This window comes from Amblyraja radiata, chromosome 31, assembly GCF_010909765.2.
Source record: "Amblyraja radiata isolate CabotCenter1 chromosome 31, sAmbRad1.1.pri, whole genome shotgun sequence".
Lineage (NCBI taxonomy): Eukaryota > Metazoa > Chordata > Chondrichthyes > Rajiformes > Rajidae > Amblyraja > Amblyraja radiata.
Genome location: NC_045986.1, coordinates 30,342,389 through 30,358,070, shown reverse-complemented (window position 1 = coordinate 30,358,070; position 15,682 = coordinate 30,342,389). Strand labels below are relative to the sequence as shown.

Here is a 15,682-nt window from a genome sequence, read left to right as displayed (position 1 = left end):
GAGCCTGCACCGCCATTCAATATGATCATGGCTGATCATCCAACTCAGTATCCTGTACCTGCCTTCTCTCCATACCCTCTGATCCCTTTAGCCACAAGGGCCACATCTAACTCCCTCTTAAATATAGCCAATGAACTGGCCTCAACTACCTTCTGTGGCTGAGAATTCCAGAGATTCACCACTCTCTGTGTATCACCTTATGACTGGAAGGACCAAGAGACCCCACGCCCGTTCTTGGTGCAGAGTCAATCAGCACGTTAAGATTCCCAATCCAGTTTGTTATTTTCCATTTTATTCATTCACTAAACTTGAAGAGATTTACGGCCAGGTGCAAATTAAGAGTTTAAATATTAAAATTTACAGCATGATTTTTGAAAAAAAAGGATAAATTGTCACTGGAATCCCCGTTGTCAGACAGAGCAACGGCAAGTGGAACCGCTCAAAAAGCCATTGGCAGGCGGTGAAGAATCACATCAGCGTAGCAGCGGTTCGTCGACACAACGAGCAGATGCAGAAGCCACGCAGTTTTGCCGGTGAAGGGGTTTGGACGCTCCCAGGTTATATTTAGAATGAAGACACTTAACTCTCACATGAAACAAGTCACGAGTTTTCTTGTCTGTCTGTTGTGTCTCGTCAGAGTACACGGTTCACCCTGTCACGAGGGGGGCTGGGGGCCGCCTGGTCCCAGTGACGGTCTGAAGCTTTACGTTCTGCAAGGCCCGGCAGGAAAATGCCAACATCGCCTGCCACACACATTGCGAGAAGTTCATCTTCCAGCTTGGAGAGAGTCATGGATGTGCACCAACCGGCCTCTTATGTCCGTCCTTTGAAGCTGTTCATGCACACATAGCTGCCGGTAAACCTATAAATCTCTTCCAAGGCTGTGTGGGGGAGGATGCTGCAACCAGAGAGGAAGGAAGGTCAGAACAATCCCTTTGTACAATATTTCTCAAAGCAGGAGGTAGACAGAAGTGCTGGAGAAACTCAGCGGGTGCAGCAGCATCTATGGAGCGAAGGAAATAGGCAACGTTTCGGGTCGAAACCCGTAAGGGTTTCGTCCCGAAACGTTGCCTATTTCCTATAGTGGTGATTGTTCAACTCTTTGCATGGAGCGAAGGAAACATTGCGTATTTCCTTCGCTCCATAGATGCTGCTGCTCCAGCACTTTTGTCTACCTTCGATTTTCCAGCATCTGCAGTTCCTTCTTAAACAATTTCTCAAAGCAGACCGTCCCTTGTAGAAGGGTTTCGGCCCGAAACGCCGCCTATTTCCTTCGCTCCATAGATGCTGCTGCACCCGCTGAGTTTCCCCAGCAATTTTGTGTACCGTCCCTTGTAAAAGTTTTGTGAAGTGCGCCACCTCTCACGAGTTTGCCCTAACACGCTCTGGATCCAGAAGACACAAAATGCTGGAGTCAGTAACTCAGCGGGAGAGGCAGCATCTCTGGACAGAAGGAATGGGCGACATTTCAGGTTGTGATCCTGCTTCAGACCAGAAAGGTCACCTATTCCTTCTTTCCAGAGATGCTGCCCATCCTGCTGAGTTCCTCCAGCATTTTGTATCCATCTTCAGTGTAAAGCAGCATCTGCTACACACTTTGAATCCACCAGTTGGATGTCCACAATACCTCGACATGATTTGTAAAGCCACCACACTAGATGGAGACCTGCTCCACATCTCACACCTTGCTTCCAGAGCCTTATATAGGATTAGACACCTGGAGTATTGCGTACAGTTTTGGTCTCCAAATCTGAGGAAAGACATTCTTGCCATAGAGGGAGTACAGAGAAGGTTCACCAGACTGATTCCTGGGATGGCAGGACTTTCATATGACGAAAGACTGGATAGACTCGGCTTGTACTCGCTAGAATTTAGAAGGTTGAGGGGGGATCTTATAGAAACTGACAAAATTCTTAGGGGGTTGGACAGGCTAGATGCAGGAAGATTGTTCCCGATGTTGGGGAAGTCCAGAACAAGGGGTCACAGTTTAAGGATAAGGGGGAAGTCTTTTAGGACCGAGATGAGAAAATCATTTTTTACACAGAGAGTGGTGAATCTGTGGAATTCTCTGCCACAGAAAGTAGTTAAGGCCAGTTCAATGGCTATATTTATGAGGGAGTTAGATTTGGCCCTTGTAGCTAAAGGGATCAGGGGGTATGGAGAGAAGGCAGGTACGGGATACTGAGTTGGAGGATCAGCCATGATTATATTGAATGGCGGTGCAGGCTCGAAGGGCTGAATGGCCTACTCCTGCACCTATTTTCTATGTTTCTAGACATCAAACAAACCTTCTACTTGGTACTTTAAGGCAATGGGTCATTTGATTAAACCGTTGGATAAATGGAAAACTCTCTCTGCCCTTGTTTGTGGTCTTGAAGAATGAGGTGGTGGTAAACAGATCATTGGCTCCAGGCATTCCAGTGGTCTATTTCAGATCCTTTATTACTTCCTTTCCTCATGGTCCTCACCCTTCACCGCCCAGTCATTAGGCCACAACTCCACAGATGGTCTGATATTTTACCACAAGGCTCTCTCTTCTGCGCGGCTGGACCAGTGTGTGGAGGTAAACATGGCCATGCCAGATCCAGTTGCACCCTGCAGTAGTTCTCAGGACAGCAGCATCAGCATCCCTCACTGAAGGTCCATCAACACCTTCTCCAACTCACAATCTAGACTGAACCCTTCTCTGGACTCTGATACTCGGTTTCAAATTCGAGTGCACTCATCAATTGACCCATTCATAAAACAGTGAAGCATAAACTAGAGACCACAAACAGATCACATTCCTCACCAATTAAAGCTTTGCCGATTCCTCAGAGGCAGCGGAATTTCTGAGCGACTCTGGTCCGCTTTGGTCTGTAGCAAAATCGTGAGGATTGACAGAAAATATCATCGCACTCATTTCACTTGCGACCTTCACAGGCTCTTGGTGACGAAAGAACAGAGGCTACATCTCAGTGGGTGGCATGTAAAGGATACTGTCATTCCTTGGTCTGGAACCCAAGATAACATTGCCTTTCTTTCTCACAGAACAGATCTAAATAAGGGAGGCCTGTTTAATTCATCTATCTGCATCCTTTCCCAAGTACGCTTTTTAAAATAAATTATCTTTTATCGCAGAAGTACATTCCTTGATTAAATTAATTTAATTGAAGAACGGTCTCAACCCAAAACATCACCCATACCTTTACTCCAGAGATGCTGCCTGTCCTGCTGAGTTACTCCAGCATTTTGTGTCTATCTCCGGTGTAAACCAGCATCTGCAGTTCCTTCCTACACATATCAAATACATTTTCTCTTTGCCGAGTCAGAACTTGTCCTCCCACTTTGCCTCCTTGACCCAGCTGTTAGATGTTATGAGATGATAAGACACAAAAAGCTGGAGTAACTCAGCGGGACAGGCAGCATCTCTGGAGAGAAGGGATGGATGACGTTTCGGGTCGAGACCCTTCTTCAGTTATGAGAAGTGGTCTTTGGGATGATGGCCTCGAGAGCACTGATTGGGGCAGGACCTCGAGCCCGGCTCACCTTTTCATGATGACAAGCAAGTGCATTGTCCACGGCAACAGGAGGAGGGCTTGATTGGTCCGCACTGCTTCCACCGTCCGACGGGCCACCGTGTCAGGCTTCAGTGGTGGGAAGAGTTTTGGAAACCTGTCACAAAATCCAAGCAAAATCAGCATGCCACAGAATAGAACCGTGTACACCCAAGACAGATGAACCCAACACTGAAAATAGAGACAAAGTCCTTGAGTAACTCAGCGGGTCAGGCAGCATCCCTGGAGAAAAGCATTAGGTGAAGTATCAGTCTGAAGGGTCCCCACCTGAAACATCACGAGGATGTTGTCAGGACTAGAGGGTGTGAGCTATAGGGAGAGGTTGAGTAGGCTGGGTCTCTATTCCATGGAGAGCAGGAGGATGAGGGGTGATCTTATAGAGGTGTACATAATCATGAGTGGAATAGGCCAGGTGGATGCACAGAGTCTTTTACCCAGAGTAGGGGAATAGAAGACCAGAGGACATAGGTTCAAGGTGAAGGGGAAAAGATTTAGTAGCAATCCGAGGGGGTAACTTTTTCACACAGAGGGTGGTGGGTGTATGGAACAAGCTGCCAGAGGAGGTAGTTGAGGCTGGGACTATCCCATCGTTTAAGAAACAGTTGGACAGGTACATGGATAGGACAGGTTTGGAGGGATATAGACTAGCGTAGGCAAGTGGGACTAGAGTTGCTGGGACATTGTTGGCCGGTGAGGGCGAGTTGGGCCGAGGGGCCTGCATCACTCTATGACTATCACCAATTCATTTTCACCACAGATGCTGCCTGACCCACTGAGTTACTCCAGCTTTTTATGTCTACCTTCAGCGCAAACCAGCATCTGCAGTTCCCTCCTGCACAGAATAGATCAGGGAAGAGTTCAAAGCCAAGACCCGAGGTTGGAACCCTCATCTAAGCTCACATTGGCATCCAACACACATGGATTATCTACAGTGGGAATTAAGAACAAAGGATAAAATGTCGGTCGGCTGGGACAGAAGTGGCCTGTTTCTGGCCACCACTGACCATGAGGTTGGAGCAGCTTTAGGGAAGCCTCCTCACTACTGGGAGTTTAATGTTTGTTGGTTTTAGTTTAGAGATATAGCACGGAAACAGGCCCTTCGGCCCACAGCGTCCATACCGACCAACGATCCTCGTACTCTAACACTATCTTACACACGCGTGGGATAAGTTACAATTTTACCAAAGCCAATTAATCTACAAACCTGTACGTCTTTGGAGAGTGGGAGAAAACCAGAGCACCCGGAGAAAACCCACCCAGGTCACGGGGAGAACGTGCAAACTCCGTACAGACAGCGCCCGTAGTCGGGATCGAACCCGGGTCTCCGGCGCTGTGCCACCCCACATATTGTCCCAGAGACTGACCTGGTCTTCATGCCGTGGAACATTTCAGTGCTGGTGTGGAACGGGAGAACAGTGGTGGCGTTGACCCCTGGGCAGTCGAGGAGCCCCAGCGTCAGGCTCTCCATGAAGGCAAAGGAGGAGGATTTGGAGGTGCAGTAATCGATGGCGCCAGGAATGGCAGACAGAGCCAGCACAGAGTTCATGCACACTATGTGTCCGTGTTGCAGTTCCAGCATCCGTGGCAGGAAGGCCTTTGTTGTCTGTGGGAGCGAGAGGACAACAGAATCATCAGACGACAACGTCATCATCAGCAGCGCAAAGGGATGGAGACCATGTTCAGGAATGTCATCGATCCCATCTCCACCACCTTCAGATTCAGGGACAGTTTCTTCCCAACTATTATCAGGCAACTGAACCATCCTATCACCAACTAGAGAGCAGTGCTGAACTACCATCTACCTCACAGGAGACCCTCAGACTATCTTCAATCAGTCTGAAGAAGGGTCTCGACCCGAAACGTCACCTATTCCTTTGCTCCATAGACGCTGCTTCACCCGCTGAGTTTCTCCAGCATTTTTGTCTACCTTCGATTTTTCCAGCAACTGCAGTTCTTTCTTAAACATTCAACCAGACTTTACTGGCTTTACCTTGCACTAAACATTATTCCTTATCCTGTATCTGTACACTGTGGATGGCTCGATTGTAATCATGTATTGTCTTTCTGCTGACTGGTTAGCATGCAACAACAGCTTTAGTTTATAGTCAGGTGTAACCTCGGTAAACTAAACTCAACCACGATGCCCAACCTCAGGTAGTCCCATTTATCTGCCTTTTGCCCACGTTCCTCCACCTACCTGTTTTCGATGTTGTACACACCTCAACTTCCCCGGCAAATGGTTGCACGTACACACCCTCTGTGTGAAAACATTGCCCCCTCAGGCTCCTATCATCTTTACTATCTCACTGTAAATCTATATGCAGTTTAAGTTGGCACATATATGGTGGGCCGAAGGGCCTGTTGCTATGCTCTGCTGTTCAATGCTCTATCCTAATTTTTGGTAAAATCTTTGGTGATGAGTGTTAAACTTCACCACATTACCTCCAGTTCTGATTTGTGTGCCAGCTCTAGTGGATTTTAAAAGTGAACGCAAAACTAAATATAGTCACGTCCATAAGATACCACCCCATCGCTTGAATGGACTCAAACTAATCCAGAAGTGGAAAGAGCAACATCTGTGGAAGGCACGGTGGCGCAGCGGTAGAGTTGCTGCCTCACAGCGCCAGAGACCCGGGTTCGATCCCGACTACAGGTGCTGTCTGTACGGAGTTTTCTCCGGGTGCTCCGGTTTCCTCCCACATCCCAAACGACATGCGGATCTGTGAGTTGACTGGCCCTCTGTAAATTGCCCCTTGTGTCAGGAGTGGGCGTGCAAGTGGGATAAGGTACAAGTGTGAACGGGTGATCGATGGTTGGTGTGGGCTGAAGGGCCCGTGTGTGTCCATGTTGTGTCGTTGAACTAACATGAGAGTCGACTGTACCACGTACACAGGTGGGAGAAACGATACAACACAACCTTATTTATCCCAGGAGAGAAATTGATCTGCCAACAGTCGTAAAAACACAAAATACATGAAACGTGAAATTAAAGTGACCAGTGGAAAGGATTGGAGGATGTGCAGAGAATGAGGAGGGGGTCAGTCTCAGTCTCAGTCTACCCCACGGCAGAAGGGGGAGGCGGAGTTGTACAGTTTGATAGCCACAGGGAAGAAGGATCTCCTGTGGCGTTCTGTGCTGCATCTTGGTGGAACCAGTCTGTTGCTGAAGGTGCTCCTCAGGTTGACCAGTGTGTGTGTCACGGAGGGGGTGAGGAGCTGTATTGTCCGGAATGCTGGATATAATATATGCTGAGCTTGTGTGCATCAACTTTAAAGTTGGAAACTGGCCAGATTGCAGGATTTGGAAACGTCGGGGGGGTGAATTTTCAAATGGAGTGAAGAAACATTATATTGCACTTCAACAGATTTTCGACCGTCTCACCCAAACACATTATGTGGAAGTGTGGTCACCATCTTGTTGCCAAACATAACAAAGACTTATCACAATACAGCAATGAAGACGGATGGGCTGCCAGCCCGGCCTTGGCAAGAAAATGTTGGCCAGGAAACCGTCAAATAGAACCACTTTCTTCCAATTTGCTTGTGGGTCGTTTAATGCACACGTGTATGTTGGTGTGTGACGCGGAGCAGTGTGGTGTGTCTTGGGAACTGCGTACGTCAGTGCAAGGTGTTAAGAAGGAACAGCAGGTGCGGAAAGTCCGAAGGTAGACAAAAGTGCTGGAGAAACTCAGCGGGTGCGGCAGCGTCTATGTGGAAGGCGAAGGAAATAGGCAACGTTTCCTCCTCCATGCAAAGGAGTTGAACATACTCCTATATGAATAGAGCACGTGGTTTCCCTTCCTCCATATAGTATGACCAATCTCCCACTATCTCCCTTGCTGGGCACCGTTTCCTCCTTCGCTCCATGCAAAGAGTTGAACAATCTCCACTATAGGAAATAGGCAACGTTTCCTTCGCTCCATGCAAAGAGTTGAACAATCTCCACTATAGGAAATAGGCAAACGTTTCCTTCGCTCCATGCAAAGAGTTGAACAATCTCCACTATAGGAAATAGGCAACGTTTCCTTCGCTCCATGCAAAGAGTTGAACAATCTCCACTATAGGAAATAGGCAACGTTTCCTTCGCTCCATGCAAAGAGTTGAACAATCACCACTATAGGAAATAGGCAACGTTTCGGGCCGAAACCCTTCTGGGTTTCGGCCCGAAACGTTGCCTATTTCCTTCGCTCCATAGATGCTGCTGCACCCGCTGAGTTTCTCCAGCACTTTTGTCTACGTCAGTCAGTGTAAGGTTTAGTCAGAGATACAGCACAGAAACAGACCCTTCAGCCCACAGAGTCCGCTCCGCCCAGCAATGCCTGTACATTAACACTAAACACACTTGGGGGCAATTTACAATTTTATCAAAGCCAGTTAACCTACAAACCTGAACGACTTTGGAGTATGGGAGGGGACCGGAGCACCAGGAGAAAACCCACGCAGGTCACGGGGAGAACGTACAAACTCCGTACAGACAGCGCCCGTAGTCGGGATCGAACCCGGGTCTCTGGCGCTGTGAGGCAGCAACTCTACCGTGCCGCCCTGCGTGGCATGAACAGAAGGGCTGGATGTGTTGGTGGTGATTGAGGAGATGATGAGAGGCGTGTACTGACCCAGAACTGGCCGAGCGTGTTGATGTGCTGGGACTTGAGGAGAGCGTCATCGTCACTGTCCATGAGAGTCTTCCCATGGACCACTGCGGCATTGTTCACCAGGATAGTGACGTCTCCCACCTGCACACAAACACAACCACTAGTCACAAACCTCGTCCCAGTTTAAATACACAAGGTCAAGTCAGGTCAAGTCACTTTTATTTCTATAGCACATTTAAAAAACAACTCTCGTTGGCCAAAGTGCTTTACATTGGTGGAGGTAACACATTATACAACAGTGGTTCATAGATTAAGTACATACATAAATACATACATATAGCCCTCCCTCAGAGGACATCAGGAGGCTTGAGAGTAAAGATGAGTTTTTAGTCTCGACTTAAAAGAGTCGATGGAGTGGGCAGTTCTGATGGGAAGAGGGATGCTGTTCCACAGTCCAGCTCACATTCACTCAGAAGATCAGTTTAGTTTATTGTCACGTGTACCGAGGTACAGTGAGAAGCTTTTGTCCCGTCCTATCCAGTCAGTAGAAAGTCAATACAAGATTCCAATCGATCCATTTACAGTGTACAGATACATGACAGGGGAATAACGTTTAGTGCAAGGTAAAGCCAGCAGAGTCCAGTCAAAGATAGTCAGAGGGTCAGCAAAGAGGTAGATAGTAGTTCAGCCCCGCTCTCTAGTTGTGATAGGATGGTTCAGTTGCCTGATAACAGCTGGGAAGAAACTGTCCCTGAATCTGGAGGTGTGCGTTGGTTTTCACACTTCTGTACCTCTTGCCCGATGGGAGAGGGGAGAAGAGGGAGTGGCCGGGGTGAGACTGGTCCTTGATGATGCTGCTGGCCTTGCCGAGGCAGCGTGAGGTGTAGATGGAGTCAGTGGGAGGCAGGTTGGTTTGTGTGATGGGATGGAATCCCCAGTGGGTCACTTGCTACCAGAGAGAGGAAGTATCGTGGGGCATCGGTTAAAAGTTGCTTTAAATATTTTGTGGGAGGGGAAATCATAGCAGCTACACTGTGCCAGGCAACTCAACGATTCTACCACAACTAGAGAACACTATCCACTTCATTGGAGACCCTCGGACTATCTTTGATTGGACTGGACTGGCCTTACCTTGCACTAAACATTATTCCCTTGATCATGTATCTGTACACTGTGGACGGCTTGATTATAATCATGGACTACCTGGCTGGTTAGTGTGCAACATAAAGCTCTTCACTGTACCTCGGCAATAAACTAAACTAATTACAGTGAGTGGTCCAGGAAAATTCTCTAACGGTTAAAAACTGGGTGAAATCCACCAGTTCAGGCAGAGTGGACCTCTTGTTAAATGGTTCCTATTAGAACTGTGACATTATGCAAAATAAGGTGCTGGAGTAACTCAGCGGGTCAGGCAACATTTGTGATGGGGATGGATAGGTGATGTTTAGGGTCAGGAAGTTACCATCCCAGATTTGCTAGCAGCCAGAGCTTAGTTTAGTTTAGTTTAGAGAGACAGTGCGTAAACAGGCCCTCCAGCCCACGCCGACTAGTGATCCATGTACACTAGCTGCACACACGAGGGACAATGTACATTTACACCAAGCCAATTAACCTACAAACCTGTACATCTTTGGAGTGTGGGAGGAAACTAGAGCACCTGTGTTGCCACGGGGAGAACGTACAAACTCTGTACAAACAGCACCCAAAGTCAGGATCAAACCCGGGACTCTGGCGCTGTGAGGCAGCAACTCTACCGCTGCGCCACTGGGAGTTGCCCACTTGTGCATGGATGAGGGATGGATGGTCCGTGTGGTTTCGAGGGTGGACCCACCTTCTCCCGTACGGCTTTAGCTTGTCGATAAACCTCCTCCTTATTCCCCACGTCACAGACAAAGTAGTGGCACTCCACTCCCAGGCTGCGGATCTCCTCACAAGATTCCTTCAGGCACTTCTCCGTCCGGCCCCAGATAATGATCTGCAAAAGAGGTGGCAGTCACAAAACAGGATGCATTAAGTAGGGTGTCGACCCGAGGCCTCGCCCATTCCTTCCCTCCAGAGATGCTGCTTGACCTGCTGAGTTACTCCAGCCATTTCTGTCTATCTGCCTGTAGATTGTTCTTGCCATTGCTCCGTTACACACAGTCTCTCACGGCCTATGCGCATGTGAACAACCTTGCATGGGCTTCGACTAGCTGCCCCTGGTGGCCATGAGCACAGGGGAGAAAGGAAAACACAGATGGGACGTTTCTAGATAACCTTCTGTGTCAAACTCAACATTCACCTCCACAAAGCTCAGCTCGGACTATCTTTGATCGGGCTTTACCTTGCACTAAACATTATTCACGTTATTCCCTTTATCCTGTATCTGTACACTATAAACGGATCGATTGTAATCATGTGTTGTCTTTCCGCTGACTGGTTAGCGCACAACAAAAGCTTTTCACTGTACCTCAGTACACGTGACAATAAACTCAACGCAATAAACTCAACATGTATAATCTTTATGTTTCTAGGAAAAGTAATGTTTTTATAAAGTTCATCACGAGTAAATCAGCACCGTACAAATACCAGAACTTGAATCTTTATATATTTAGTCTGAATCAGTCAGCAGAAAGACAATACATGATTACAATCGTACAGTGTATAGATGATACATGATAATGGAATAACATTTAGTGCAAGGTAAAGCCAGCAAAGTCCGAGGGTGATCAATGGGGTAGATAATAGTTCAGTACTGCTCTCTTATTGAGGTTAGCTTTGTTCCAACCCCCTTCCTCCAGAAACTGCAGCACACGTTCACACCTGAAGATGCTCTCACCCACTCTGGTCAAGATAAATGGAATAACCTCAACCAACCAAGGACCTCTGTTAGCTTCACTCTAAAAGGAGTCTGATCATCATCCAAGGCTCTCTAAACTATTGCAGCGATTGGACTTGTAATGGATGATTAAAGTGATAGGGGGGGGGGGGGATGGATTGGGGGGGGGGGTGAGGAATGGATGGGGGGGGGGGGGGGGTTGGGTAGTCACCAAGCTGATTGTGGGCTAACGCTCCATAAGGCAGGGAGAGATGGGCCAATGTTATGTAGCTTCAAGCAGTGCGAATGGAGGCAGCATGGTCAACACTAAGAGCTCTTCAAGGAGATAACTTCCCTTTTGTCCATGGGCCAGAGTTAGCAATCTCAGCCCGTTAACCCCTTCAATGCAAAACTCTTCTAAATAATTAGAAATCCAGTTTTATTACTTAATTAAAGACAGTCCAAATTCAGCTGAAGATAAGACACAAAATGCTGGAGTAACTCAACATCTCGGGTGATATTTCTGAAGAAGGGTCTCCACCCAAAACATCACTCCTTCTCTCCAGAGATGTTGCCCGTCCCACTGAGTTACTCCAGCTTTTTGTGTCTACCGCACTAATTGGAACAAGAGGCATCGCGATACAAGGAATTATTGAAGGGAAATAGCCCAGAAGAGCAAGCTAGTGCCCATTGCGTAGTCAGGCAGCATCCGCGGAGAAGGAGGTGAACAAGCACGGCTTTGTTGCAAAGCCTTATTTAGTGTGATTGGCAGTGATCCAGTCAATGACTAAACTAGCTGTGTATGTATGCCGCAGGAAGGGAATTAAATGATCAGATATTAGTCATCACAACCATGTTAGGGTCAAGCAGAGGACACCTCTACCAGTTAGACAGCATTCAGTCTCTCCTCTACTGGCCCACCTCACTCTCTAATACTGGACAGGCAGAGGCTTTGAACAATGGGTAGAGATTAAACAGGTTCAATGTTCATGTCAAAGCAGTAGCAGTAGGCCATTCGGCCCATCAAGTCTAATCCTCCATTCAATCATGGCTGATCTATCTTTCACTCTCAACCACTTTCCCCGTAACCCCCGACATCTGGTGCCACCCAGAAACAGTAGCTAGGTTTCATTTGCAATTTACTAAAGAGAACTAGATAAAAAACCCCGATATAAACCACTTTGGGCAGCGGTAGAGTTGCTGCCTCACAGCGCCAGAATCTCGTGGTTGATCCCGACTACGTGTGCTGTCTGTACGGAGTTTGTACCTTCTCCCCATCTATTGGCCAAATTGGCACTACAAGCTGAAGATAGACACAAAATGCTGGAGGAACTCAGCAGGACAGGCAGCATCTGTGGAGAGAAGGCTTGAGCTGTCCTGGTGGATTTCTCCCTCTGGTCTCTGAGCTGTTTAGGCAGGGGTCTGGATTACTAGTTCAGCACCCTCACCTCCACAGCCAGACTGAAGACCCCCTGGAGTACTTTGTCCTCTCACCAAGCCTCTATCTCCAGAACCCACAGTACAAAGCACTCGTGATATCTGACAGTCACCAGAGAGCAGCAGCAGTTGCCAACTTGGATCAGTTCAAGTTTATTTACGGAGGGTCTCGTAATGTGAATAACTTGTCATAAACATCTAACTGTCCACGATAAGTGAATGGTGTGAAATTGTAAATCTCTGGGCTGTAAACATCTCAGCACCCCACCTCCTCTCACCCAATCCCCAGTCCCCTGCCCCCCCACCCACACACCCTGCCTCCCACCCACACACACCGCCCCCACCCACACACCCCCACCCACACACACCGCCCCCACCCACACCCCACCTCCTCTCACCCGACCCACACACCGGACACACATTTCCTCTCCCGTGGTAAACAAGATTAAGGACATCAACAGCGCTGGGTGACCTGGTGCTGAACCCGAGGCTGTGACTAAACTGCAAGGTGTTGCTGCCCCTCCTCCTGAGGAAAGTCTGAAGCCTTTGTGTTAGAGGGGGAGGGGGGGTAGAGAGTGGGGGGGGGTAGAGAGTGGGGGGGGGGAGGGGTAGAGGGGGGGGGAAACGGACAGAAGGAGCGAGCGTGTATAGAGAGAGAGAAAGAGAGTGATGAGGTCAGACAGAGATGCGAAGGGGCAGGTCAAGACCGTACTCGACTGCGTGGAGCAGCGGGTAGAGCTGCTGCCTCACAGCGCCAGAGACCCGGGTTCAATCTAGATCGTTGGTGCTGCCTATGTGGAGTTTGCACGTTCTCCCTGGGACCGCGTGGGTTTCCTCCCACATCCCAAAGACGCGTGGGTTTGTAGGTTAATCGGCCTCTCTGTAAATTGCCCCCCAGTGTGTCGGGAGTGGCTGTGAAAGTGTAGAACTAGTGTGAATGGGTGATCGCTGGTCAGCATGGACTCGGTGGGCCGAAGGGCCTGTTTCCTTGCTGGCCAAATAACTGCTGTGTAAACGCCACAAGTTCAGAGCTCAAGCAAAATAAATGAGGTGATGATTGTGGATTGCAGGTTGGTCTGTCGGGGGGTCGGGGGGGTCCACTCCGTATTAAAGGTCACAACAGGGGGGTGTAGGGAGCAGGCACCTGCTGCAATATCATCTCCAGAAAAAAGTGCAGTCAAAATACTATCTGTTTATATTTATTAAAGAGGAGAATTTATCGAGAAGCGAAGCAGTTCCCTGCCAAGGGAGCATTGTTCCAACTCCAGACTCCACAAGCTGTTCCTTCAGCTGTGCACCTACAGGTTCCACTGCCTACTTGGGTGGCGCAGCGGTAGAGTTGCTGCCTCACAGTGCCATGAGACCCGGGTTCGATCCTGACTACGGGCGCTGTCTGTACGGAGTTTGCACGTTCTCCCTGTGACCGCGTGGGTTTTCTCCGGTTTCCACCTACAGGTTTGTAGGTTGCAGAAAACAGCTGCAGATGCTGGTTTAAACCGAAGATAGACACGGAATGTTGGAGTAACTCAGCGGGACAGGCAGCATCTCTGGATCCAAAGATGCTGCCTGTCCCGCCGAGCTACTTCAGCACTCTGTGTCTATCTCAGGTCAATTGTAAATTGTCCCTCATGGTTGTGTACGGGGCAATTGCTGGTCCACCTGGACTCAGTGGGCCAAAGGGCCCCCGGTTCCACCATGTATCCAGGCAGCTTGCTATCTTTATCCACCATCTTCCTCACTGGAGACCTTTAAACTATTGTTAATCAGACTTTATCTTGCACTAGGATGTTATTCCCTTTATCGTGCATCTGGACCAATTGTAATCATGTAAAGATGCTTCTCATTGAGCAAGTACACGCAACACGTGACAATAATCTAAAGTCAGTCCTTAACCCCTAGTGAGGGGGAGACAATGGTGTCAATAGACAATAGGTGCAGGAGTAGGCCATTCGGCCCTTCGAGCCAGCACCACCATTCAATGTGATCATGGCTGATCATCCACAATCAGTACCCCGTTCCTGCCTTCTCCCCACATCCCCTGACTCCGCTATTTTTAAGAGCCCTATCTAGCTCTCTCTTGAAAGCATCCAGAGAACCTGCCTCCACCGCCATCTGAGGCAGAGAATTCCACAGACTCACCACTCTCTGTGAGAAAAAGTGTTTCCTCGTCTCCGTTCTAAATGGCTTACTCCTTATTCTTAAACTGTGGCCCCTGGTTCTGGACTCCCCCAACATCGGGAACATGTTGTGCGAGAAGGAAGAGAGAGCCATAGGGATTGTATTGAATACTTTGTGGGGGTGGAGAGGAGCAGACATCAGGCTTCTGCTGAATCTATATCCATATCTAATGTGATATGGATTGGAGACCAAGTCAATGGATATTTTTAAGGCAGAGATAGATAGATTCTTGATTGTGTATTGTGTGCAAAAGACTAGACAAGACTAAAGAGTTAGTGGTGGACTTCAGGAGGAGAGGAACACCCCTGTCCCCATCAATGGTGTAGATGTGCAGTTTACCAAAGAGTACAAAGGCCTTGGAGTTTACCTGGACAGTAAACTGGACTGGTCCAGGAACACTGAGGACCATGTATTTCTATGGCTGCTCCTCACTCCACCTCCAAGCAAGGAGCAGACACCTCCCAGCTCGGAGAAGGCAAAACCTCACGTTCCCACAGGGGTCAGGCTTTCTGGCCAGTGTTGAGAAGCGAATCCACATGGGGGGAGGCATCAGGGAAGAGCCACATGTTGAAGAAACTGCAGATGCCGGTTTACACTGAAGATCGGCACAAAAAACTGGAGTAACTCAGCGGGACAGGCGGCATCTCTGGGGAGAAGGAATGGGCGACATATCGGGTCAAGACCCTTCTTCAGGTTTGTATCTTCTTTGGATGTCATGTCTAGAGACGAGACACAGCCAGGTTGCCCCCCGCACCTTGGCCAAGTGCAGGGAAAGATCCCAGTCTCAGGGATTCAAGGCCAGACCGCACGCCCTTAGACCAGGGGTGGAACCTCTCATGGGGGCACCAGTTGATGGGGCGATGGCAACAGCTGTAGATGATGCAAAGTCCCTTTAAACCGGCCGCTCAGTCAGTCCCGCTCGCTCCACAAATATTACTCACTGCGCAAATTATTACTATTATTTTTCTTTAAAAAGCAATAAACCTTGACCTTCACAACGTGGGCATTTTGTCCAGATGAGTTTTCCTTCAATTAATATAATGTTCAAATTCAGACTTAAATCATTACTTGTGCAAAGAGGAACTGCAGATGCAGGTTTACACCGAAGATAAAGGAGGGGGG

At 48.5% G+C, this 15,682-nt stretch overlaps 1 protein-coding gene across 1 annotated transcript; it reads right to left on the bottom strand.

Moving 5' to 3' along the window:
- Positions 1 to 270: 270 nt before the first annotated feature.
- On the bottom strand, positions 271 to 10,138 carry dhrs3 (dehydrogenase/reductase 3; the record flags this gene model as incomplete). Its single annotated transcript, XM_033047825.1, has 5 exons — positions 271 to 898; positions 3,529 to 3,654; positions 4,922 to 5,160; positions 8,170 to 8,289; positions 9,980 to 10,138. Coding segments are annotated over 5 exons (729 nt in total), but the record flags the coding sequence as incomplete, so codon positions are not given.
- Positions 10,139 to 15,682: the final 5,544 nt, after the last annotated feature.